General features: G+C 63.5%; 3 protein-coding genes across 3 annotated transcripts; all 3 read right to left on the bottom strand.

Moving 5' to 3' along the window:
* Window positions 1-553: 553 nt before the first annotated feature.
* On the bottom strand, window positions 554-6,220 carry CHLRE_09g392023v5 (uncharacterized protein). The gene is made up of 3 exons (XM_001694604.3): window positions 5,835-6,220; window positions 4,911-5,383; window positions 554-4,736 (listed from the first exon to the last, which is right to left on the bottom strand). The coding sequence occupies exons 1-3, from the start codon at window positions 5,902-5,904 to the stop codon at window positions 2,637-2,639; spliced, it is 2,643 nt and encodes an 880-aa protein (XP_001694656.2). The 5' UTR covers window positions 5,905-6,220; the 3' UTR covers window positions 554-2,636.
* Window positions 6,221-6,328: 108 nt separating this feature from the next.
* CHLRE_09g391986v5 (uncharacterized protein) lies at window positions 6,329-12,810 on the bottom strand. Its single transcript, XM_001694603.3, has 11 exons — window positions 12,587-12,810; window positions 12,301-12,383; window positions 11,956-12,113; window positions 11,397-11,652; window positions 11,083-11,250; window positions 10,740-10,901; window positions 10,339-10,568; window positions 9,996-10,081; window positions 9,631-9,806; window positions 9,275-9,370; window positions 6,329-8,894 (listed from the first exon to the last, which is right to left on the bottom strand). Exons 1-11 carry the CDS (start codon window positions 12,657-12,659, stop codon window positions 8,709-8,711), a joined length of 1,674 nt encoding a protein of 557 aa, XP_001694655.1. The 5' UTR covers window positions 12,660-12,810; the 3' UTR covers window positions 6,329-8,708.
* A 46-nt stretch (window positions 12,811-12,856) lies between these two features.
* On the bottom strand, window positions 12,857-18,480 carry CHLRE_09g391949v5 (uncharacterized protein). The gene is made up of 12 exons (XM_043065615.1): window positions 18,271-18,480; window positions 18,147-18,196; window positions 17,794-18,062; window positions 16,761-16,949; window positions 16,268-16,333; window positions 15,868-16,076; window positions 15,471-15,619; window positions 15,177-15,285; window positions 14,722-14,880; window positions 14,426-14,476; window positions 14,033-14,128; window positions 12,857-13,815 (listed from the first exon to the last, which is right to left on the bottom strand). Exons 1-12 carry the CDS (start codon window positions 18,394-18,396, stop codon window positions 13,669-13,671), a joined length of 1,620 nt encoding a protein of 539 aa, XP_042921176.1. The 5' UTR covers window positions 18,397-18,480; the 3' UTR covers window positions 12,857-13,668.
* Between the last annotated feature and the right edge of the window lie 2,222 nt (window positions 18,481-20,702).

Here is a 20,702-nt window from a genome sequence, read left to right as displayed (position 1 = left end):
TGCCCAAAGACCCCCCAAGATCCCGTGCGTTTTGGCCGAAATTCCAAGTCAATATCAAGAAAATTCGTCCGCCAGAGGCCTTTTTGGGCAAATTTCGTTCCGAACGAAGGAAGATACGAGCGCTGAATCCTAGCGTCAGATGATGTTGGAGGGGTTATCTTTGTAGGGCCAACAGCGGACTCGCCACCGGCCTCACCCTAGCTTGTCAGCTTAGGGACTCGCAAGAGGTAGTCTTATGACGCCGACCCACGGCTTAGGTGAGCAGCGCTAGCGTTTGCGGTGAGCCGGGCCTGGGGTTCCTCCCCTCTCCGGAGGCGAGGAGCATGGGGGTCATTCGGGGATCTCTCCTCGGGTGAGCGTGCGTGTCTCGTACGTTTTTGGGGCCCTGGCTTAGTCCACGGCTGTCGTCCCACATGTAACCTCTATCAGCCATACCGACACTGACGACACGCTGCAGAGACTCGAGACTGTAGAGACTGGGGACTACAGACACTCGACTGCGAGACTAACTCCATCAGACAAGGGAGGCAGGCCGTCATTGGCTCGATTGCGAAGGCATTTCAGGTTACATAAGGTAGATCACTATAAGCGCAAGCATGACGCAGAATCGCAGCAACCTCATGTCCCGGTCACTGGAGAGAAGCCTCCAGCCCCTTCCAGCCCCTGCAAGACACCGTCGCCTGCCACGAAACAGTCAACATTGTGCTGTCCTGATGCACTACTATCTAGCTGTCAATACCGTACTAAACCCATGCCAAAACGAGTGATGACAAACAGGGGATTCATATACCTGTCCCTGCTAGCGCAGGCGGAAGACTCCAACAACAAGCCGCACCGCGCCGCCTTTTATTTGGCATGACACGATGCGAGCACGTGCAAAACGGTTACTGACAGGACGTGACCAAACATGCTGTACAAGTGCTGAGGGCGCAGCATCTGCCGAACAACCCACCGCCTGGCCTCTAGGCTCGAGGCCACCAGGAATCGTCCCACCACCTCAGATGCTCCTGCTCCTAATGCCAGCCACAAAGCTACCACAGTACCAGAAGCGCATGGCCCATGCATGTCTTATTCAACTGCAACCAATGCTCGCAGCAACATGCACATACACTAAAATGACGATGGTTACTTTGAATGTGGTAACTCACGTGTCAACGGCAGCATGCTGCTGGCCGGCTCGGCAGCCAACCGCAGCGGCAGGTTGCACGCGAGGTGAGGTCGGTTGAATGGTTTGCATGCAGCATGCAGCACGAGCAGCCGAGTAAGGTGCTCTACTGCCATACGTCATGCAGTACAATGAACGCCGGTCGCATCACCGCTCTGTGTAATACACCATTGCGCGACTGCAAACAATGCCTCCAAACACGCCCACATTGCTGATTACTCAGCTCACACACAATGCTAATGCCTGTGTCGACTACAGTGGTGTGTCCATGAAGTTCCGGTACATGCGTGGCTGCGCGGTCGCAGGTCCTTGCCAGGGGTTGGTCCTGGCTGTGCCCCGATACCCACTGCCTCCGACCTAGGCCGTGCGCCGTACAAGTGGCTTGACGATGATGTTTCGGGCTTCACCAAAGCGAATCATAAGAATGTACCCAAACTATCCATGTACAGGTAATCAGGTATGCAGCACACAACGCGTGAGGTAAAGGATAAAAGGACTAAGATGACGGTGTGAAAATGCAAGCTACTGAAAACTGAGACACGCGAACGGGCAAGCACGTCCGCAGTGCCACATGCGTATCCGTTAGTCATGCATGTATGGGGGTCTTGTATGTGTGCATAACCTGTTAACCACACCATCACGAAAGCTATTCCACATCCTACATGTCATCCTATCCAGTCCTATCTGGCCTCTTACAACCAAAAGCGCAGGAGCACACGACGGCGTGTGCTCCTCACTCCTCGAACCATCATGCCGAAGTCCAGCCAGGTTCAGCCTATGTACACAGAGTCCCATGTCCCAGTCCTTTATAAGAAGGACACAATGGCTGCACTGGTCTTACCCTAACTAGTGTTCGCCACCACCCGCAGGATTCCGCCGTCTACGCGCTTGACCAGTTGCGCCATGTACGCTGGTGCCGCGCACACACGGGAACAGCATGCGGTACGGGGAGGCTTGCTGCTAGCAAACGCAACAACTCTTTTAGTTTGCGCCTTGTATCTACCGTATTCCCTTCCTATGATCTGTTCCCATGATCGCTCCCTCCAACTTCTTGCCTGTTCGTGGCTGCCCCGGGCGCAGCCGGACCACTGCACGCACTGGAAAATGGGTATGGCCCCCGTTATCACGGTACCCATGACCCCTGTGGTAGAGTCCGTGTAGAAATGCTTGTCTTCACGTGCGTGCCTATTCCCATGTCGGCCGGCACTGCGCCGTGCGCGTGCCAGGCTCGGCTGCAAGCCCCGACTGCGGGCTGCTTGCCCTCCTCCAGTGCCCAAACAGGAGAAACATTCTCCCAGCATTACTCAGCAGTTCTGTGTGGTAACGTGGATACGAGCGCTTAACGCATCCCATGGAAGCAAACGCAATGATATTGCTGGAATTCGACGGGATCAGCGCACTTCCATCAGGCACGCTCGACACCCATTCACTCTGATCGACTATCTCCTTCACCACGTCCTGCTCTACTGCCTTAACGCCGAGTGCTCTTGGAGCGGCACAGGAGCGAGCGCCGGGCCGAGGCGACGCAAGTGGCGGGGTCGTTGTCGCCATCGTGGCTGGCGTCGCCGGACACAACGCTGCTCGAGTTGGCGCTGCCAGGACTGCTGAGGACGGGGAAGCCGGAGAACGCAGCACCTGCCACGTCAGCAAAGGGGCTGTCGCGGCAGTTGTTATCCAGGCGCCGCGGCAGCGGCAGCAGGGGCGCCGTGTGCCAGTGCCGGTCGGCACTGCCCAGGCTCGCCGGGAGCACAGATGCCTCGTCGTCCTCGCTCTCGGACTCACTGCTGCTGCAGGCGTCGCTGTGAACAGGCGACATCGTGCGAGCGGCGGCGACGACGACCTTGGCTCCAGAAGTGGCGGCAGGCGTCAACGTCCCGGGAGTGGCGGTACGAGCGACCGGCGGCGCGCCGGACGCAGAGTTGGTGTAATGGGCGCGGCGTCCTCCGGCGGGGGCGAGGGAAGACGCGCTGGGTGCTGCTACGACGCCGCTGCTGCTCGCGGAAACCTTGGCGCTGCCAGATGCGGCGCAGGTGTAGGCGTGGCGAGGCGAGCCCTGCTCCTCAAACACCACACCCAGGCCGCTGCTGATGCTCATGCGGCGGCCATGCACACCGCCGCCTGCCACATACACCGTACCCCCATAACCAGGCACGGAGTAAGAAACGCCGCCACGGGTACGGGCGCTGCCGCTGGCACTGCCGCTGCCCATCGGCACAAGCCCGGGCGCGCTGAGCGGGGGCAACACATAGTGGTGCAGCGGCGGCGGTGGGAGCGCGCCGCTACCGGACAAGCGGACGGAGGGCGGGCCGGACTGCAGCATCGGCGGCGGCGGGAGCGCCCCACCGCCGGAGGAGGAGGTGCCCGCCGCGCCCGCGCCTGTCCGTCCCTGCCGCCGCTGCTGCGCCGCTATCGATCCTGCAATGGCGACGCCGGGGTCGCTGCTACGGCGGCATGAGGAGCGGGGACCGGCGCCGACACCGCTGCAGCTGACGCAGCTGCTGAAAGGCTGCAGCGGCATGATGGGCGGGGGCGGCAGAGCGCCGCTGGCCGAGCCGTGGTGCGTGGGCGGTGCGTAGCCGAATTGGGGTGGTGCCGGCGGCCTGCCAATGGTCGCGCCGGCGCCGCTGCTGCGTGACGTGTCCGCACTGAAGGCGGCTGGCGGCAGCGGCTGCGAGCGGGCGCCGGGCAGGCGGGCGCTGTGGCTGTAGCTGCAGGCGTCGCCGGGCAGGCTGCAGCGGCGGGCCCAGGGAGCGGGCGGCAGTGGTGGCGGCGCCAGCCCTAGCATGCCCGCAGAGCCGCAGCTGCGGATCTTGGGCGGCAGCGGCGCGCTGTCCGCTGTGCTGCTGGCGGCGTCGCCGGCGGTGACGCTGCTGCCGTCGGTGCTTGTGGCGGCGTCGGAGGAGGTCGGAGCGGAGCCGCAGGACGACACCGCGTCCATGTCATCGGATAACGTCGGCATCAGGCTTGCGCCAGCAGTGCCCGTCACGCCGTCTGCCTTGGCCGTTGTCGTGGATGATGCTGCGGCCTCGCCTTCCTTAGACTGCGTGGCTGCGCTGCGGCTGCGGCTCTGCTGCTTCACTCGCCGCATGATGAACATGCCGCTCAGCACTGCCACCGCCAGCAGCAACAGGGCGCCGCCACTGCGGACGGCGGCGGCGCCGCGCGCCACCGCTGCGGCCGCCGCCGCGTCAGCAACGGGTCCATCGGCAAGGTCGCTCAGCGCTGCGGTGGGCCGGTCCACGCCCGCGGCAGTGGCCGCCGCAGACACGGCGGCCAGGTGCCGCGCCGCGGCCGTGGACGAGGAGGTGGCGGTGGCGACGGCGGCGGCGGAGAAGGGGCTTGGCAGCGCGGTGGAGGTAGATGTCGGCATGGGCGCAGAGGAGGTGGGAGACGAGGAGGCCGTGGACGAGGAGGTCGTAGCGGTGCCAGTGGGGTCCGAGGGGCAGGTGTCTGGGTCGCAAGTGGCGGTGAGGACGATGAAGGAGCAGCCGGCGGCGCCGCCCTCTCCAGCCAGAGCGTTGTCGAGTGGGCCGGCGTACACCGGGCGGGAGGGCGCGGCTGTGTGGCAGGCCTGTAGTGACATGGAAGGAGGACAGGGATCAGTTGACACGACGGCAAGCGCCGCCATCGGGTAGCACACAGTGATTATTGCGGCCCTCATCTCCCTGCCTCCCTCGCTGCCCTTCCACGCCGCCCTTCCCTTCCCCGCCCTCGTCGCTCGCCCACCCCCCCTGCCCGCACCTACCTGCTCCACCGCGTCCAGCTCCAGCACCAGGAAGAACACGCGGCTGAAGGCCATGGCGCCCGGGCCGCAGCTGAACAGGTGCGGCGGCACAGGCAGCGACAGCCGCAGCCGCCGCTCAGAGCAGCCGGCGGCCAGTCCGGCGCTCACGCGCGCCGCGCCGGCGTCCGCGACGTGGGCGCAGGTGCTAGGCATGCGCGTGAGCAGCCGTGCACGCACGTTGCTGCCCGCGTGTGTGGGCGGAAGCGTGCGGTGGCCGCCCTCTGTGGCGCCTGCTAGGGGCGCGTGTGCCAGGTTGAGTCTGGGTGACGTGAGGGTGAGGTCGATGAGGACTGCGGCGTTGCCGTCAGCGCCCGTGCCTCCTGCGGAGCGGAGCGTGGCGAAGCCCCCGCCACGTCCCGGCGCGAGCAGCAGCGGCGCTGGGGAGTCGGTGGAGAAGGTGAAGCAGGGCGAATCGTCCGCCACAACTGGCAAGTCTGAAGGAACGGTGTGAAATGCAAGTGACGAAGGGCGATAGAGGTGAGAGGCGTGCGGGCCCGAACGCGAACACAGGTCGGGGTTAGGTTACTTCACGCCGCTGCTGGGAGAGAACCCGCCAAACCTCCGGCGAAGGCGTGCCCTTCTTCGCCCGAAATCATGACCCAAGCGGTTTGTTACGGGCATTGCTACGGGCCATGATCGTGCGGCAAAGGCGAACGTGTGAGGGACTGTGCCGCGAACGTCCCTTCCATCCACATGCTACCCAGTCAAGCTGCCACTGCATTCCTTGATTATTGCGCCCACATGAGTGTACATGTTGAACCAGACGCGTGCTGCCTGACGAACCAGCAAATTCCGACAACCCGGGAGACGAAGGGGTCCGCTTGGGACCTAAGAGTCAAGTACGCAAGTCGACGACAAAGCGACAGCCAGCAAGAGTAGACCCACCAGCATATGATGCATCATGTGAAGACGCCGTGGTCTCTGTTCGCCCGGGCTGAACTATTGAGCAGAGCATTACAGTAAGCAGCACGCTGCTCAGCGGCACTCGTTGTTTTCTTTGCCGCCCTTTCATGTCTTTCACTTGTGGTGCTGCTACACATAACCGGCCCCAAATGTAGCGAGCGCGCCAACTTGCGCCAACTTGGGCGTAAGCAAGGCCCCCAATCTTAGTCTGCCATCACTACGAGAGGCCCTCAGCAGAGCTCAAAAACACTGAAACCTCTTGCCGTAGGGGGTAGGGTGAGAATGCGGGGCAGGTGGAGGTGAGGTGGAACCTGGTTACAAGTAACTTGGCAATCGGGAGCTGTCGCTTAGGATTGTCTTGTTCTGTGTAGAGTTATTGTAGCGAATACACTGGGGTACTGTTGTCAGAAAACGACAGCGAGCACTGGACCCGGACGGAGCAAGGAAGTCCCACTCCACAGCACCAAAACACATGAGGATTAGGTCTCGATACACTATATACGTTTCTGCATACGAGTCCAGCCATTGGTTCGTTATCGGTTCGATTGACCTCGATGACCGCTCGTCACCTGTGTCACCACAACAATACCCCCCGCAAGACCCACCTTCCATGCTTCCCCCAACCTACCCGCCGTGCTCCCCTCATTTGTTTCCCCTGCCCAATCAGCACCGTGCCGTTTCGGCTCACATGTTGTGGCCGTCAAAGTTCTCCTCGAGCGCATCCACCACACCAGCGCCAGTGGGTGGCACACTGTGGCACGCACAGCGGGGGTCGGACGCTTCTTTGCCAGTGCCTCCCTGCAGGTCCTGTGCGGCACATCCCAGTGCATAGTTCAAAAGCACAAGGCCTGTCACAGTGTTGCGTGCCACATGCCATCTGTGCGCCCGACCGGTCCCCACAATTAGTTCAGGGCAAGTTGGAGTCGACCCTCTCCCGCGCCCTCTTCCCCCGCCCTTCCAACACCCCAACCCACCCGCCGTGCTTCCCCTGATTGTTTCCCTTGCCCAATCAGCACCGTTACTTTTCGCATAGGCAGGGTAGTATGGGCTGAGGCAGGGTAGTATGAGCCGGCCCGGGGGCTGCCGCCGCAGCCGCAGAAGTCAGCGCGAGCAGACGAGTGGTCGTCATCATGGGTCAATCGAACGGACAACCAACCACTTAGCTGGCTTCCTGTGCAAAGTCATTTACAGTGTGTTGATATCTATTCTTCATGTGTTTTGGTGCCGTGGAGTGGCGGAACTCGCTTGCTCCGTCCAGTTCCCGGCCGACCAGTCGTTTTCCGATCCGGACGCTAGGCCCTGGTCGCAGCTCCATGCCAGCGTTTGTGCTTCAAACTATTGCAGGCCTAATCTCAAGTGATAGCAGCACCCAATGGCTCAAACCTCGACGAGCTCTCTGACAACCCCTGTGACATTATTGCTGGGTCCAGCGCTTGCCAGGTGACACCAACTAGCAGTGATGTATCGCTAAGTCATAGGCACTCTTTGAATTACAGTCGAGCGGACGAGCTGCAGTTGGCTATCAGCAGTTGAGCACAGGGAATCGTCCTGTGGCCCTTGCTTTGGCAGTGTGGCCCCTTCTTCCCGCGCTCCAGCCCAGGGGTGCCCCTGCTCCAGCCTCCCAGGCGACCGCAACTGGCAGCAGCACGCACACAGAGCGCATAGCGCTGAGCCCCCGCCCCAGGCACTATTCCTTCATAGCGCTAGTAAATGGCGCGCCTGTTACCCCCAAAAGAGGCGGGAATCCAACCCGTGCATGGGTCAACCAGGGTCAACCCGCCTCTGGCCTCCGCTCACCATACGTACCCCCCTGGCTGCGCTGGCCCACACCGCTGTGCTACTCGGAACCTAAAGCATGCCAAATCCTTCCTGGCAGTTCTACCGGGTCGTGCAAGCCTCTTGACATCTTGTAGTTTCCCAACTCAGCTGCATACCGACATATCGTGCTTGCACACTGAGATTGTCCCCTCATATCTTAATGGAGTCAAGTTGGGCCCTGATAGCATGTGATGGCTCGGCGTCTTCGGGTGCTGGGACTGTCCCCTCTGTAACATCCGCATTCATATCTTAATGCATCCCGTACTGTTCTGTTTCTGTTTTGCAATTCGCATACATACCGTGCTTCCTGCAAAGCCTTTACCCCTGCACACCTCACAACTCAAGCCGTCTTCGAGCAAAGCGCAAGTGTTGATTTACGCAGGGGTACCCCCCTTTCGTAACCTATTATTACCTGTGCAACATTGCAATTATGATACCCCTGGTATGTACATGCCCCAATGCCCGCCCGCCCATTCCTCCACGGGTCAACCCCGTAGGTGCATAGCGACTGCCACCAGCGGTGCGCACCCCTGTCTGCCACTGCCGAGTCAGCTCGGTAAGGTCGCTCGGCGCCGGTTCATGACGGCCATATCTCTCTCAGGCCGTTGATCACTTCAACACCAACGATACACTATCGCACATACGGTATACGCAACTGTGCTGCAGCATATGTACAAACATACACACGCACATGTTGTAGCAGGTCCACACATTTGACCTTACTCAACCATGACACGCCAACTGACACGCCACATGCGGCGCAGGAGCAGCAGGCTGCAGGGTGCCCACCATCATAACCCACAGCGCACCGCACGCTCCCCACGGGCCGCTGAGTCCATCAGCCCCCAAATCACAGGTACCTGCACACCTGCGTGCCCTCGCCGCTTGCACCTGCACGTCTCCACACACGTGCACGAGCACCAGTGCTTCAGCGCCTTGGAAGCAGATCCCCTACCCTGCCACCCTAACCCTTCAACTCACCAAATATATCACCACAACACCAATCACCACCACAACAACACCGTTACAATCACAATCTTAGTAGTGCTCCCAGCGCCCGTCCTGCGGCCGCAGCCGGTAGTGGCGGTCGGCAGGCGCACGCCACCAATCGGCCGTGTAGGTCTTGGTGTCGTTCAGGATGTCGTCGCCCTTGTTCAGAAACAGCTTGTTGCGGGTGGTGGTGTCGGTCTTGACGCCCTTGAGCGACAGCAGGTACAGGTACACCTGAGGGGGAGGGGCAGTCGAGTGACGGACAGCGGTGGGGGTTGGCTGTTGGTGTACATACGGAGGTTTGGCATACTTGGCTGTGGACGTGTGGATGGGTTGGAATGTGCACGTGAGGGTTGATATTGGGAGAAGGCACGCGCAAAGCAGGTGCGAAGCACGGGCACGTGCCGCTGGGAGCCGTACCCAGTTCCGCTCTCCTACGTACCTTGTGCCTGCACCGGTACCCCTGCGCACGCCCCCACGCACGCACGCACGCACGCACGCACGCACGCACGCACGCATGCACCCTTTCCGTTGACATTCTCAAACACGCATACGCACGTACACACATGCACACACACATACACACATGCACAAACACACGCGTACACACGCACCTCCAGGTTGTGGTGCTTGCCGGACGGCAGCTGCATGAAGCCGCTGAGCGGCGTGGTGCCCACCTTTTGGAAGGCGGGGTCGGAGTTGGAGTCCACCTGCACACGTGTACAAACACACACACACGCACATGCGTGTTGTGCTGTGGCTGCGAGTAGCACACGTTCACGCATGCCATGGGCCAAAGGCTCTCGCGATTGCACGCGTGGGCGTGCCGCTACGGCGGGGAGCACACGGCATACGTTAAGCAGTGTCGTCACTGCCCCAGCCGCTGCCGGTGCCCCCGCGCCGCCCGCGCCGTCTTGCTCCCATCTCCCCAGTTCCCCTACCCCCTTGCCTCTGGCCCCTCGCTTCCTACCTCCAGAATGGTTCCGGCGTGGAAGTAGCCCCAGCGGCTGCGCCAGAGGAGTGCGGTGGCGGCGCTGACCCAGGTGTAGAAGCCAGCGAAGGCGCGCGCGGCCGCGGAGTCCATGTCCGAGTACACGTCAATGCCCACTTTGGCGAGGAGGGTGGTCAGCAGTTGCACCCAGCCGCCTGCAAGCACGGGGAGCGGAGCAGTGGCAGAGGGAGGGACGAAGGATTGAAGAAAGGATTGTAAAGGGCAGGGTCAGTGAGGTTTTTTGCGACGCTGTCGTGTTGTGAGGAATGCTGGCTGGCTAGTGTGCGTGACCCGACAACCGCAAGCGCGCCCAAGCTTGCGACGCCAGACGTGCAGGCACGCACCCGGGACCTTGGGGACGAAGTCGTGAACGTTGCATATGCGCAGCTGCCGGACGTTGTACTTGTCCCTAAAGGTGCGCACGAAGTTCCTGTGCACCGGCAGCAAACATAACAAGCATTCATGCACGTCATTGTAGCCGACACTGCGCTCCAAGGCCACTACCATCGTAGAGCAATGGCCGAAGTGACAACGTTTTGTCTGAGAGAGTGGTTTGCGCGAGCAAGCAGTAGACGGCCTCGCGGAATCGCAGTAACGCGCTGCGCGCGCGCACACACACACACACACACACACACACACACACACACACACACACACACACACACACACACACACACACACACGCACCAGTTGCCAACGCGCGGCGGCGCGAACGCGAAGGCGGTCACGGTAGGCTTGGCGGTGGTCTTCCAGCCCGCGCGTTCCTTCTCGTTGGCGGGCGCCCACAGCCGCTCCACCTCCTCGCCGATGTCAAACGCCGACACAGTGCTGAGCGCGGCGCCCAGGGAGTGCCCGGTGGTGCTGATGGTGGTGACGTTGTGGTTGCGGCACAGCTCCACGATCCAGTTGTGAACCACCTGCGGCGCATGCGCCAGTGCACCAAGTACGTAGGTGAGCAAGACCGGTGTGGGGTGGAGCCGGGGGCAGGAGCAGGAGCTGCGCTTCTCACGCACGCAGGCGCGCACACAGGCAGCGACACTGCACAGCCGCAGCACGCGCATCATGCGACGCTCGCGCGCAGCACGCACCTCGCGGGGCGCGACGGACTTGGCGCCCTCCGGCGGCGCGCCGGTCATGGTCTTGGCGTCGGGCTGCGGCGCGGCGCGCAGGTAGAGGTCCTGGAAGCCGCGGTGCACGCCCACCTGCCAGGGCAGCGCGTGCCCGTCCGCGCTCATGTCGCCCCAGCGGACCTGTACGTGGGTGCAGGCAGAGGGGTAGGAAGCAGGGAGCGCGCGCCGCACTACGGGCCGGCTCCGGATGTATGACGGTACGGTGATATCGGGGTCATGCACCTCCTGCGTGCAAGCTGCTGCGCATGCTAGCACGCGCGTGTGTGCTGCACACCCATCTCCCACACCACCCACCACCCACCAGCTGGTCCGCTCCGAAGTTGGCCGCCCACTCCTCCTTGAAGATGGTGCCTCGCCACACAAACGCCACATCGACCTCGCCGCCCGAGCCGGCGCCGGCGGAGGGCGAGATGGCGACATAGCCCATGAAGGCGGGCCGGGGCACGGTGCCGCGGCCGGTGGCAGGGTTCTGCGCAGTGGGCGTGCGGGGGCCGGGAGCAAGCCGTGGCCTAGGGGTGCGGCGTACCTGCCAGGAGCTGCGAGGCCAGCGAGCCCGGTATCAGGCTGTCAGGAGCAAGACAGTTGCCCTAGCTGGATGCGCCCCTGGCTAAGTACCTGCTTGAACAGCGGGCGTGCGCCGCCAATGATGGCGGTGGGGATGCCGGCCAGGAAGCCGAACACGCCGTCTACGCCGCCGTCGAGCAGGCCCCAGGGGCTCTTGACGCTGCGGGCCATGGTGGCGGAGTGCGCCGTCACGCCCGCCACGCTGCCTGCGCCGGCGGTGACCGCAGCCACTGCGGCGTCGGGGTCATCGCCACCGGCCTGGGCATAGATGACGGGGCTAAGGCGGTCGCTCAGGGGCAGGTGGTACCTGTGAGGAGTGGTGCACACATGCAAAGGGTGGTTGAAGGCCCTGGAAAATGCGCGCGTGCGTGTATATATTAGAGGCGTGTATGTGTATGTGTCGTGTGTGTGTGTGTGTGTGTGTGTGTGTGTGTGTGTGTATATATGTGGGCGTTGGTACCCTGTGCCTAAGTTGTGTCACTCCCCAACACCCGTCACGTGTGCATGCACACAAGACCGCAGTCGGCGTGCACGCCCAGATGCGCCATGAGTCCTGAACAGTGAAACACACGCCGTTCGGCACCACTCGGGCAGTAACTCGGGCACTCACACGTCGCCGGTGCCCGGCGCCTTGCTGGTGACGCGGGCCTCAGGGTCCAGCGGGTAATCGGCGGTAAGGTAGTCGATGAGGCTGGTGCCGGGCTTGGTGGTGGTGTAACCCCAGGTGGCGGCGTCGCAGGGGTTCAGGCCCAGGTTGTCGTATGTGGCCTGTCGTACGGCACGGCACACGTGCGGGCACACGGGGTAGGAGAGGGGGAAAGGGGTAAGCTAGGGCAGGTGCTCATGAGGACGGTTAGTAGAAGCCCTACAGGGGCGGGTGGGTGGGCGCCGTGCGCAAGCAGGGGGGCGCACCCTTTGCGCAAAGGCGTCCCCTTCTAAGAAACGGAACACACACCTGCGACAGCTGGCCGTAGTGCATTAGCAGCTCACGCAGCTGCGGCGAGAGCTCCTTGGGCTGTTTGTAATCCCAGCCAGCGTCTGCGGGGCGCGCGTAGGAGTTGGATAGGGAAGGTTCGGAAAGGGGCGGTGGAGGCTCGGGGGTCGTCGCAAGTTTCTGCAGGCCGCCAGATGACCGACCGGACCACGGAAGCCGGCAGGAAGGCCCGACACGGCCCAGCCAACGGCAGGGGACGACAGCTTCAATTCGTAAGTCGTCAGCAACATCCTTCACGAGCCCTTACCTTTCCAGCCGTTCGCGCCATGGCCACGCAGCGTCTGGCCTGGCGTCGCCTTGGCGGGGGCTTGCAGGCCCATGGAGGGAGGTACCCCGCTGGAGGTATCGAACGCGCGACAAACCAGTCGGCTACGCGAGTTAGATGGCCTGCACAGTGCCACTGAAGAAGGACCGCCGATACTGCTGCGCGCTGAGCCTAGCGAAGGACGCACGTGAAGCATTTATGCGGGAGCGATCACTAGTCGCCTACCCAGTCCAGGATGTGAGTATCAATAGGCTAGACAGGGTATACATTAAAGCACAAGGCTATGCTGTCCCGCCCCAGCATTTTAACCGGCTCTTATACTCGCGAACAATAGGGAACAATCAACCGTTGCATGAAACTGGACAGCTGTTTTCGCTCGCCCCACATTCAAGGAGCACCAAAGTACCCAAAGCGCAACAGCTTGGAAGCAAAAAGTTGTTCTAACACGCCGTATTCGTGGTGGGCCCCAAGCAACCGCAGGTTCCAGCTTCGGTTGGATTCGCCCGCTCGCAAACTGCACTGTGAAGTGGGAACAGGCCGGAGCGGCCGCCAACCGCCGCAGCTCCAGCGGTCTGTGCCCTTCGTTCATCGGCCCACGTGTGCCAGTCTCCACACAGGTCTCAGGGCCATCATCATTGAGGGCTCAAGGCTACAATCCCCATGTGCACTCTTGGATGCACTCTCACGCCCTCGGCCCGTAGCCAGCCCCACTTGTCGCCAGTGATGCAACGTGCTTGTCACGCACCATCCCGGCCTCCGCAAGTCAGGAGACCCCAGCGCCATCAGCCTGGCTTCCTGAGCCTCCATCGTGTGTCAGTTTACGCCGGCCACGAACCCGCATCCGAGCTTTGTGTGCATTCTGTGGCCGTCCGCGCGCAGCCCCAACCTGTGGCCACACACGCCCACGCCACCTGCCCCACGCCTCCGCCCCCGCTCCCTGAGGATAACACCACCACCAGCAGCTCCTCCTGCTTGTCCACGCCCCACAGCCCCCTCCTCAAATCAACGCCGCCTGTCCATCCGATCAACCGCTAACCGCCAACAGCTTCCACCACCCAAATCCGTTACGCCGCCAGCTCGTCGTAACGGCCGCCGAAGTAGGCTGCCTCCGTGAGGTAGGTGGCGTTGACCACGCGGCCCGCGAACTTGCGGCCGTGCATGGCGTTGCGCGCCTTCATAGCGCCGTTCACGTCGTTGAACTCCATAATCACCTGCAAGGGGGAGGCGGGGAGGGGCGGGGGCATGGGGCCGGGAAAGCGTGTGGCGAGGGTGCGAGAGGTGCGGTTGGGGGCTAGATGCGGAAAAGGGAGGGAGCGAGAGAGCCTGGGCTGGATGCAGGTCCACGGGGCATGCCTAAAGGGCACGTGATTCCGATGCAGTGAATGTGGTGACAAGGCAGGCAGAAGGCCGGTGCCGCCCGGTGCTCACCTTGCACATGCCGGCCGGGGTGGGGTTGTCGGCAGTGGGGCGGGGGATGAGCACGTTGTTGCACAGCCCGTGGCGGGAGGCCTCGTCCTTCATGTCCTGGGGGCGGGCAGGCGGGCGGGCGGGGGCGGGGCGGAGAGAAGGTCAAAGGATGTACGGGGGCGCATGAGACTTGTCCGGCACCTTTCTTCAGCCCCATTACAACCCCTCCCGCCTTCGTCCCCGCTCTGCGTCCTTGCTCCAAGCCACCACAGCTCTCCATCAGCTACCGCACGTGCACACACAATACAGTGTCCTTGTTAACCCGGCCGGCCATCTCCCCGGTCTTGGCCTCCCCAGCCTCCCCCTCCCTCCCTCCCTCGCTCCCTCCCTCCATCCCTCGCTCCCTCCCCTCACCTCCAGGATGTCCTGGTACTCCTGGTCGTCAATGATCTCCTCAGCAGACACCTGAGCACACACAGCGGCGGGCAGACCAGGCATGACCCGTCAGCAGAAGGCGCAGGGGGCGAGGGGGTCGGCGCGGTGCAGGCGGCCGCTGGGCAGCCCGGGCGCGCAGGCTCAAACTTGTGCGCAGCAAAGCGCGCTCGCGCTCCAAGCCCCCGGTATTGAGGCTGCGGTAGTCCCCCAACCCATAATCGCCCAGCCCACGCCCAAACCCCCATGCCCCACCCTGCCCCTCCCTCCCCACCCACCGCGTCCGTAAGCACCACGATGCGGGTGGCGGTGGCCAGGCCCAGCGGGTTCACCACCACGCCGCCCACACCCGCCAGCGGGTTCAGCCCGCCCAGGCCAGCAAGGCCGCCAAGGCCGGCAGGGCCCATGGCGGGCGCCGCGCCGCCGCCCGGCGCGCCCTGAAGGGGAAGGTGTTAATCGTGGTCGTGAGCAACGGACGAGATTATGCCGTAGGGAAGGCGGGCGCAAGGCGGCCCGCTAAATGCGGTGCGACTTGATGTTTCGCCCAGGTTGCGCCCTTGTTATTCAACGCTTTACATCGCCCGCTCGTCGCACGCCGCCGCCGCCTGCACAACCTCTGGCGCGTGGCCGCCCAATACCCGACACCCACCCACCTGGAGTGCCCCAACAGCGCCCCCAGCCCCCTCGTGCCCCACGCGCCCGCCCTGCCTCGTCCGCCCGCCCGCCCACTCACCTCAGTGGCGCGGCGCACTGTGAGTGTGCGGTCTCCCATCTTGAGTCCGTTGAGCCCCGCACACGCGATGTCGGTGACGGACGTGTCCTGGTACACCACGAACCCGTAGCTGCGGACAGCATCGGAGGCAGGGCACGGGCAGGGTTGGATCGCAGCATAGGGTTACTGGGTCGGGTCGCCGGGTTGCCGCTGCACTCGGGAGTGGACTGCACTGCTATGTCGTGAAGCTGGCCCCCTGCCGCCCCTCTCCGCCCCGCCTGCGCCCTGCTCTGCTGCCTGCCCTCACGGTCTCACCCCTTGCTGTTCCCGGTGTCCCTGTCCTTGACCAGGTCAAAGCTCTTGATGGCCCCGAAGCTGCCCAGAAGCTCCCGGCATTGATCCTCAGTCAGGTAGTAGGGCAGGCCGCCCACGAAGATGCGGTCGGGGTTGTCGTTGGGGTTGCTCTGTGGGGGCAGGGAGGGCAGGCACGCGAACAGGGGCGGGAGGGGTAAGAGGGGCTCCAGGCATGGCCAGTGTGGCGATGGCCATAATGTGCCGCGGCGCATGTGGAGGCGGATCGACAAAGACTATGGTTCCTCCACCCCGTCAGCTTCATTCTCACGCCGCTCCACCACCACCGCTTTCCGTTGCAACCCCAACCGCGGCCCCGCGTCCTGTCGCATCCTCTGCCCTCCTCCCCTTCCACCCGCACCTTGCCGCCTCCGCCACCCCCTCCTCCGCCGCCGCCGCCCAGGTTGCTGTTGGACAGGCCGATAGCTGCCAGGTTGAGCGCGGGGTTGGGCGTGGAGGGGCCCAGGCTGACCGCCGCCGCAGGGTTGTAGTCGTTGGGGCGGCGCACGCGCACCGACACGCCCTCAAACATTATGCCGTCCAGGGCCATGCTGTTGGACGTCTCCTCCACTGCGAGGGGCGCGGCGCGGTGCAGCGTGTGGGGCCGAGGACAGGGGCAGGGTAAAATGCTGGCGATGGCCGTGCCCGACGCCTGCCGGCGCCTTACCGCCATGCGTTGCTCCGGCGCTGGCTCTCACAACTTGCAATCCCCTAAAACGCTCAAAAACCCTGCTGCCGCTCTCCATTTCACGCGCCCTCACCTGTGCGCAGCTCCACGAACGCGAAGTTCTTTTCGCGGTTGATGTAAACGTTGACCACCGCGTTACCTGCGGCGCAACAGCAGCAAGCAGCCGCGTAGCAGCCACGGGAATTCCATCACAGGGCTTTCACAAAGAGACGCTGCCACTGTCCATTACCCCCTGTCGTCATCCCATGTCTGACCAGTCTGCGTTCCCCCATGTGCCTTGCGCCCTTGCCATTCCTACTCCGGCCACGCCAACATGCTGACACCCGACACACGCCCCTTCCCCGCCCCTCCTCTCCCCTCCCAGCCTTCTCCTCCCCACCAAGCTTCCTCCCCCTACCGCACCCAGCCTGCTCTCCCACATTCCAGGCTCAGGCCCTCGCCCCCTCTCCCCGCCCGCCAACCCCGACCGCCACTCCTGTCCCCCCTCAATCCTGTGCCCCTGCAGTCCTGTGCCCTGCCACTCCTGTCCCACCGTGTCCCCCCGCCGGCCGCCGCCCCCGCCGCACCTGGCCCCGCCGTGTTCCCCCCAATGGCCGCCAGCGCGTGGCTGAAGAAGCTGCTGATGGACTGCTCCGTGGCGGTGGGCGGCAGGCCGCCCACGTAGATGCGCCGGGCGTGCCGCGTCGCCTGCTGGCTCACAGCCGGAGGGCCGCCAGGAGGCGCGCCGAAGCCGGCCACCGCCGGCGGCGCCAGGCCTGTGTACGGGAGTGTGTGGTTGTGGGTAGGTGAGCAGGTGAGTGGGTGGGATGGTGCGGAGCTTGGGGATTGGACGGGCAGGGCCAGAGTTGGGGCGCAGCGCTTGCGCAGGGCGGAACAGCCTTGTGGCCGCCATGGCTGTGGTTCGTCTGCCGTACCCTGTTTGGACCCGGCGCGCCCACTGCCCGGGACCTTGTGCCGCACAGCTGCGTCTGGTGCTACGCAGCTGCCACCCAATACGGATGCGCCTGATGCGCAACACACTGCCCCTGGCAACGCCACCGCTCCTTCCGCGTGCGCGCGACTGCTTTCCGCCAGGCCTAGCGCAAACGCGCACCTCCACACCGTCCCAGCATGAGCCCTGTTGATGCTCTGCCGCTGCAGCCCGTGCCCCCCCCACCGATGTCACCCCACCCAGCCACCTCTTCCAGCCCCTCCCCCTCGCGCTCAATCTACTTAGAATAGTCGTTAGACAAAATGGGAGAGCAGCAGCAGCAGCTTTCGGCGGGTCTACGCGCTGGAGCTGGCCGCTGGACTTCACGGACATCGGTAACAACGCGTCTACGCTGCAACTGTACCTGCCTACGACTTCACTTCTTAATTAATCATGAATGTAACCCCCTCGCGCTGTCCAGTCCCACGACCGCGGCCACGGCCAGCCCCGCAGCTTCAGCCACCCCACAGTGCGTCACACGTGCCGGCAGCTGCAAGGCGCCACAGCTATTAGCGCCGCTGAGCAGCACCCAAGTTACAACAGCCCTTCCACACACGCCCCATGAGGCCATGACCATGCGCGGCTGCTGCGCCGTGCGCGTCAAGCAACCACCCTGTGACCCCACGCACCTATGGACGGCGGGGGCGCCGCAAACGCGGCTGCCGCGGCTAGGTTGGGCTGCGCCCCCGGCAGCACCGCGGGCGGCGGTGGAGCGCCCGGCGCCATGCCGGCGGGCAGCACGTCGAACAGCGTGGGCCGTCGCCGGCCCTGCTTCACCGGCGGGGAGCCCGAGCGACTGCGACTGCGTGAGCGGCGACGCGGCTCGCGCTCTGCCCGGTCGCGGCTGCGCTCCCGCCTGCCGGCCTCCCGCCCACGGTCCCGGTCATCGAACCGCTCCCTGCGCCAGGCCGGACGAGCGATGTGGTTCAGAGACAGCAGCGAGGATCACAATGGGCGGGCAAAGGCCTCCTTATGCACTTGCCTTCCACGGTCCATGCGGCCTCCGCCTCCAGCAGCGGGCCAAACTTCATCCTGCGAGTGGTGTGCAAGAGCGGTTGCTCAAAAAATGAGCACTTAGCAAGGAAATGTGGCGGCAGAGAACTCACCCTCATGGGCGGGTAGCCATAGCCCTGCTCAGGCTCTGGTCTATAGTTGTTGCGTTGGTCCGCGCTGCGATCCCCGCCGCGGTCCCCGCCGCGGTCCCCACGGTAGCCCCCGCCATAGTGGGACATCTTGGTTTTCTAGGCTACCAGGCGTAAGTTCCGTCTAAATGCGCGTGCTCATTTCGGTTTACAAGAATTCAGTTGTTAAGCATGCCGTTGACTCGGCTCTTGCCACCGAATGATAGGCAACATGGTGTCGCGGGCGGACCATCGCTCGCGCTTGCGGCAATACATACCAAATCTGTTCGTCGCCGATATCTATATGTATCAGAACTGAGCGTATACGTTTGATGCACCGTGTGAGTCCCGACGAATCCCCATCCATCTTTCTGCGACTCCTGGACACGAGCTCAACCATCTCGCGAGCTCCTGCGCACACTGTGAAATGAATACGCTGGGAGTTCTGCAGCGCCATGCAGTCCCGAAGAGCGCGGGGTAAGGTGCCAGAGCGCGTGTCGCGAGCCACATATGAGCAGCCCGGTATGAGGCTTGCGGCGGGCCACCCAGGCGCGGCCCTTTCCCCGCCTGCACCCCTCATCCCGCCTGCCTGTATATCACCGCCATGCAACCCGACCACTATCTTGCCTGCATGCATACACTTCATTACCGCATCCGGTTACGTACTGGCCAGCTTCTTATAGACCCGAAAGGCCTGTGCTGGCTGCCACGCATCGCCTGCCCATACCGCACGCATGCCGTCCTCCCTAATGCGCCCTGACCCCACGCTTTGCAACTCCCTCAGTAATGCCGTACGTGGCATCGCCGCCCCCTGCAGGATGAGCAGTAGGAGCCGCGCCGGCGTCCTCGGCATGCCGGCCGCTGCTCCGTCTGGCGCCTCACCATCAGCCGTGCCCTCAGGCGCCGCCGCACCGCCGGCGGCAGCCTCCTCCACCAGCAACGCCGCACTGTCCCAGCTGCTGAGCCGCCGCCACGGTCACGGCTCACGCAAAACTAGCAGCGGCGGCGTGGCGGCGTCAGCCGCCGCCCCTGCTAGCTCCGATGCCCCGTCCACCTCGCGACAGGCAGAGGCTGGAGAGCAGTTTGGGTTTGTGTGCCCCATCTGTCAACAGACCCGCTTCTCTCTGGCATCCATGCCCAACCGGTGAGACCTGTTCGCTTCTTCTGACGCTGGCGTCTGCGCAGGCGGTTGCTGGTGGGCAAGAGCGCCCACAGGTGGCGCGGGCGCAAATGGCGGGCCGCGGGCGTGGATGCGCCATGCATCATCCCACTCCTGCCATACGCTGCAGGCTCGCCCCACTGTGTGCATCCGTCTTTCTCTGCAATGCCTTTTGACACCTGCAGGTCCGAGGGTCTGTACTGCAACCGCTGCGTGCGCACCTTTCCCGCCAGCCCCTCCTATCTGGACCTGACCCTCACCGCCGGCATCAAGCAGAAGGTGTACAACCAGAGGTCATGGGGCGGCACAGAGCTGTTCAGGTGAGGGGAGTTGACCGTGCTTGCAGAACGGAGTGAGGCAATTTTTCATCATTCCCAGCGAGACACGTGAGACACTACTCGCACTGTATGGCAAGCCGAGTAGCCGATACATGCTCAGTAGTCATTACATGGTCAGCGATTGTGCACAACGTCGGGGGCGGCATACTTGGCGGTTGCATGGGTGGGCTACTCAAGACCTTACTGGTCTACACCTTCCCACACCTGACCGCGCACCCCTCCACACCCGGCCTCCCAACACGCACAGGAGCCCGCTGGTTAGCTTTGTGTACGAGCGCGGCTGGCGCCAGGGCTTCGCCTGGGCGGGCTTCCCGGGCGCCGACCGCGAGTACGACATCGCCATGGACTACCTGCTGCCGGCAGCTGGCGGGAAGGTGCTTGTGGACATGAGCTGCGGCAGTGGGCTGTTCTCACGCAGGTGGGTGCATGGAGAGGCGGTGGTGGCGTGGGTGGGTGGCGTGGGGGGGGGGCGGGGTGTAGGCACGGTGGACGGGGCTGGGAGGTGCCCTCGCTCCACTGAGGCATGCACGCACAAACCCACAAACATCCTGCGGGTTTACGTCCCTTCTGCATTCAAACACACACACACACACACACACGCGCGCACGTCACGCTGCTGCTGCATCGCATTCACAGTCTTTGCGCGTGTTTTCGTTGTGCTTTTAAACACGCACACACGTGGCGCGGCCCGCTGGTTGCTTGCGCGTCCGCAGGCCCTTTGCCACTGTTCCTTCCTGACACACACACACGTGTGTGTTGCGCGCACAGGTTTGCTCGCAGCGGCTCCTTCAGCGGCGTCATCGCGGCGGACTTCAGCGAGTCCATGCTGCAGCAGACCCGCGAGTATTGTATGCAGGAGGGAGAAGGACTCAACGGCAGGTGGGAGCGCGGCTGGAGGGTCGGAGGGGCGGGGAGAGCTC

Source organism: Chlamydomonas reinhardtii, chromosome 9 (assembly GCF_000002595.2).
Source record: "Chlamydomonas reinhardtii strain CC-503 cw92 mt+ chromosome 9, whole genome shotgun sequence".
Classification (NCBI taxonomy): domain Eukaryota; kingdom Viridiplantae; phylum Chlorophyta; class Chlorophyceae; order Chlamydomonadales; family Chlamydomonadaceae; genus Chlamydomonas; species Chlamydomonas reinhardtii.
The sequence above is the reverse complement of the archived record's forward strand: the minus strand, read 5'-3'. Positions and strand labels throughout refer to the sequence as shown.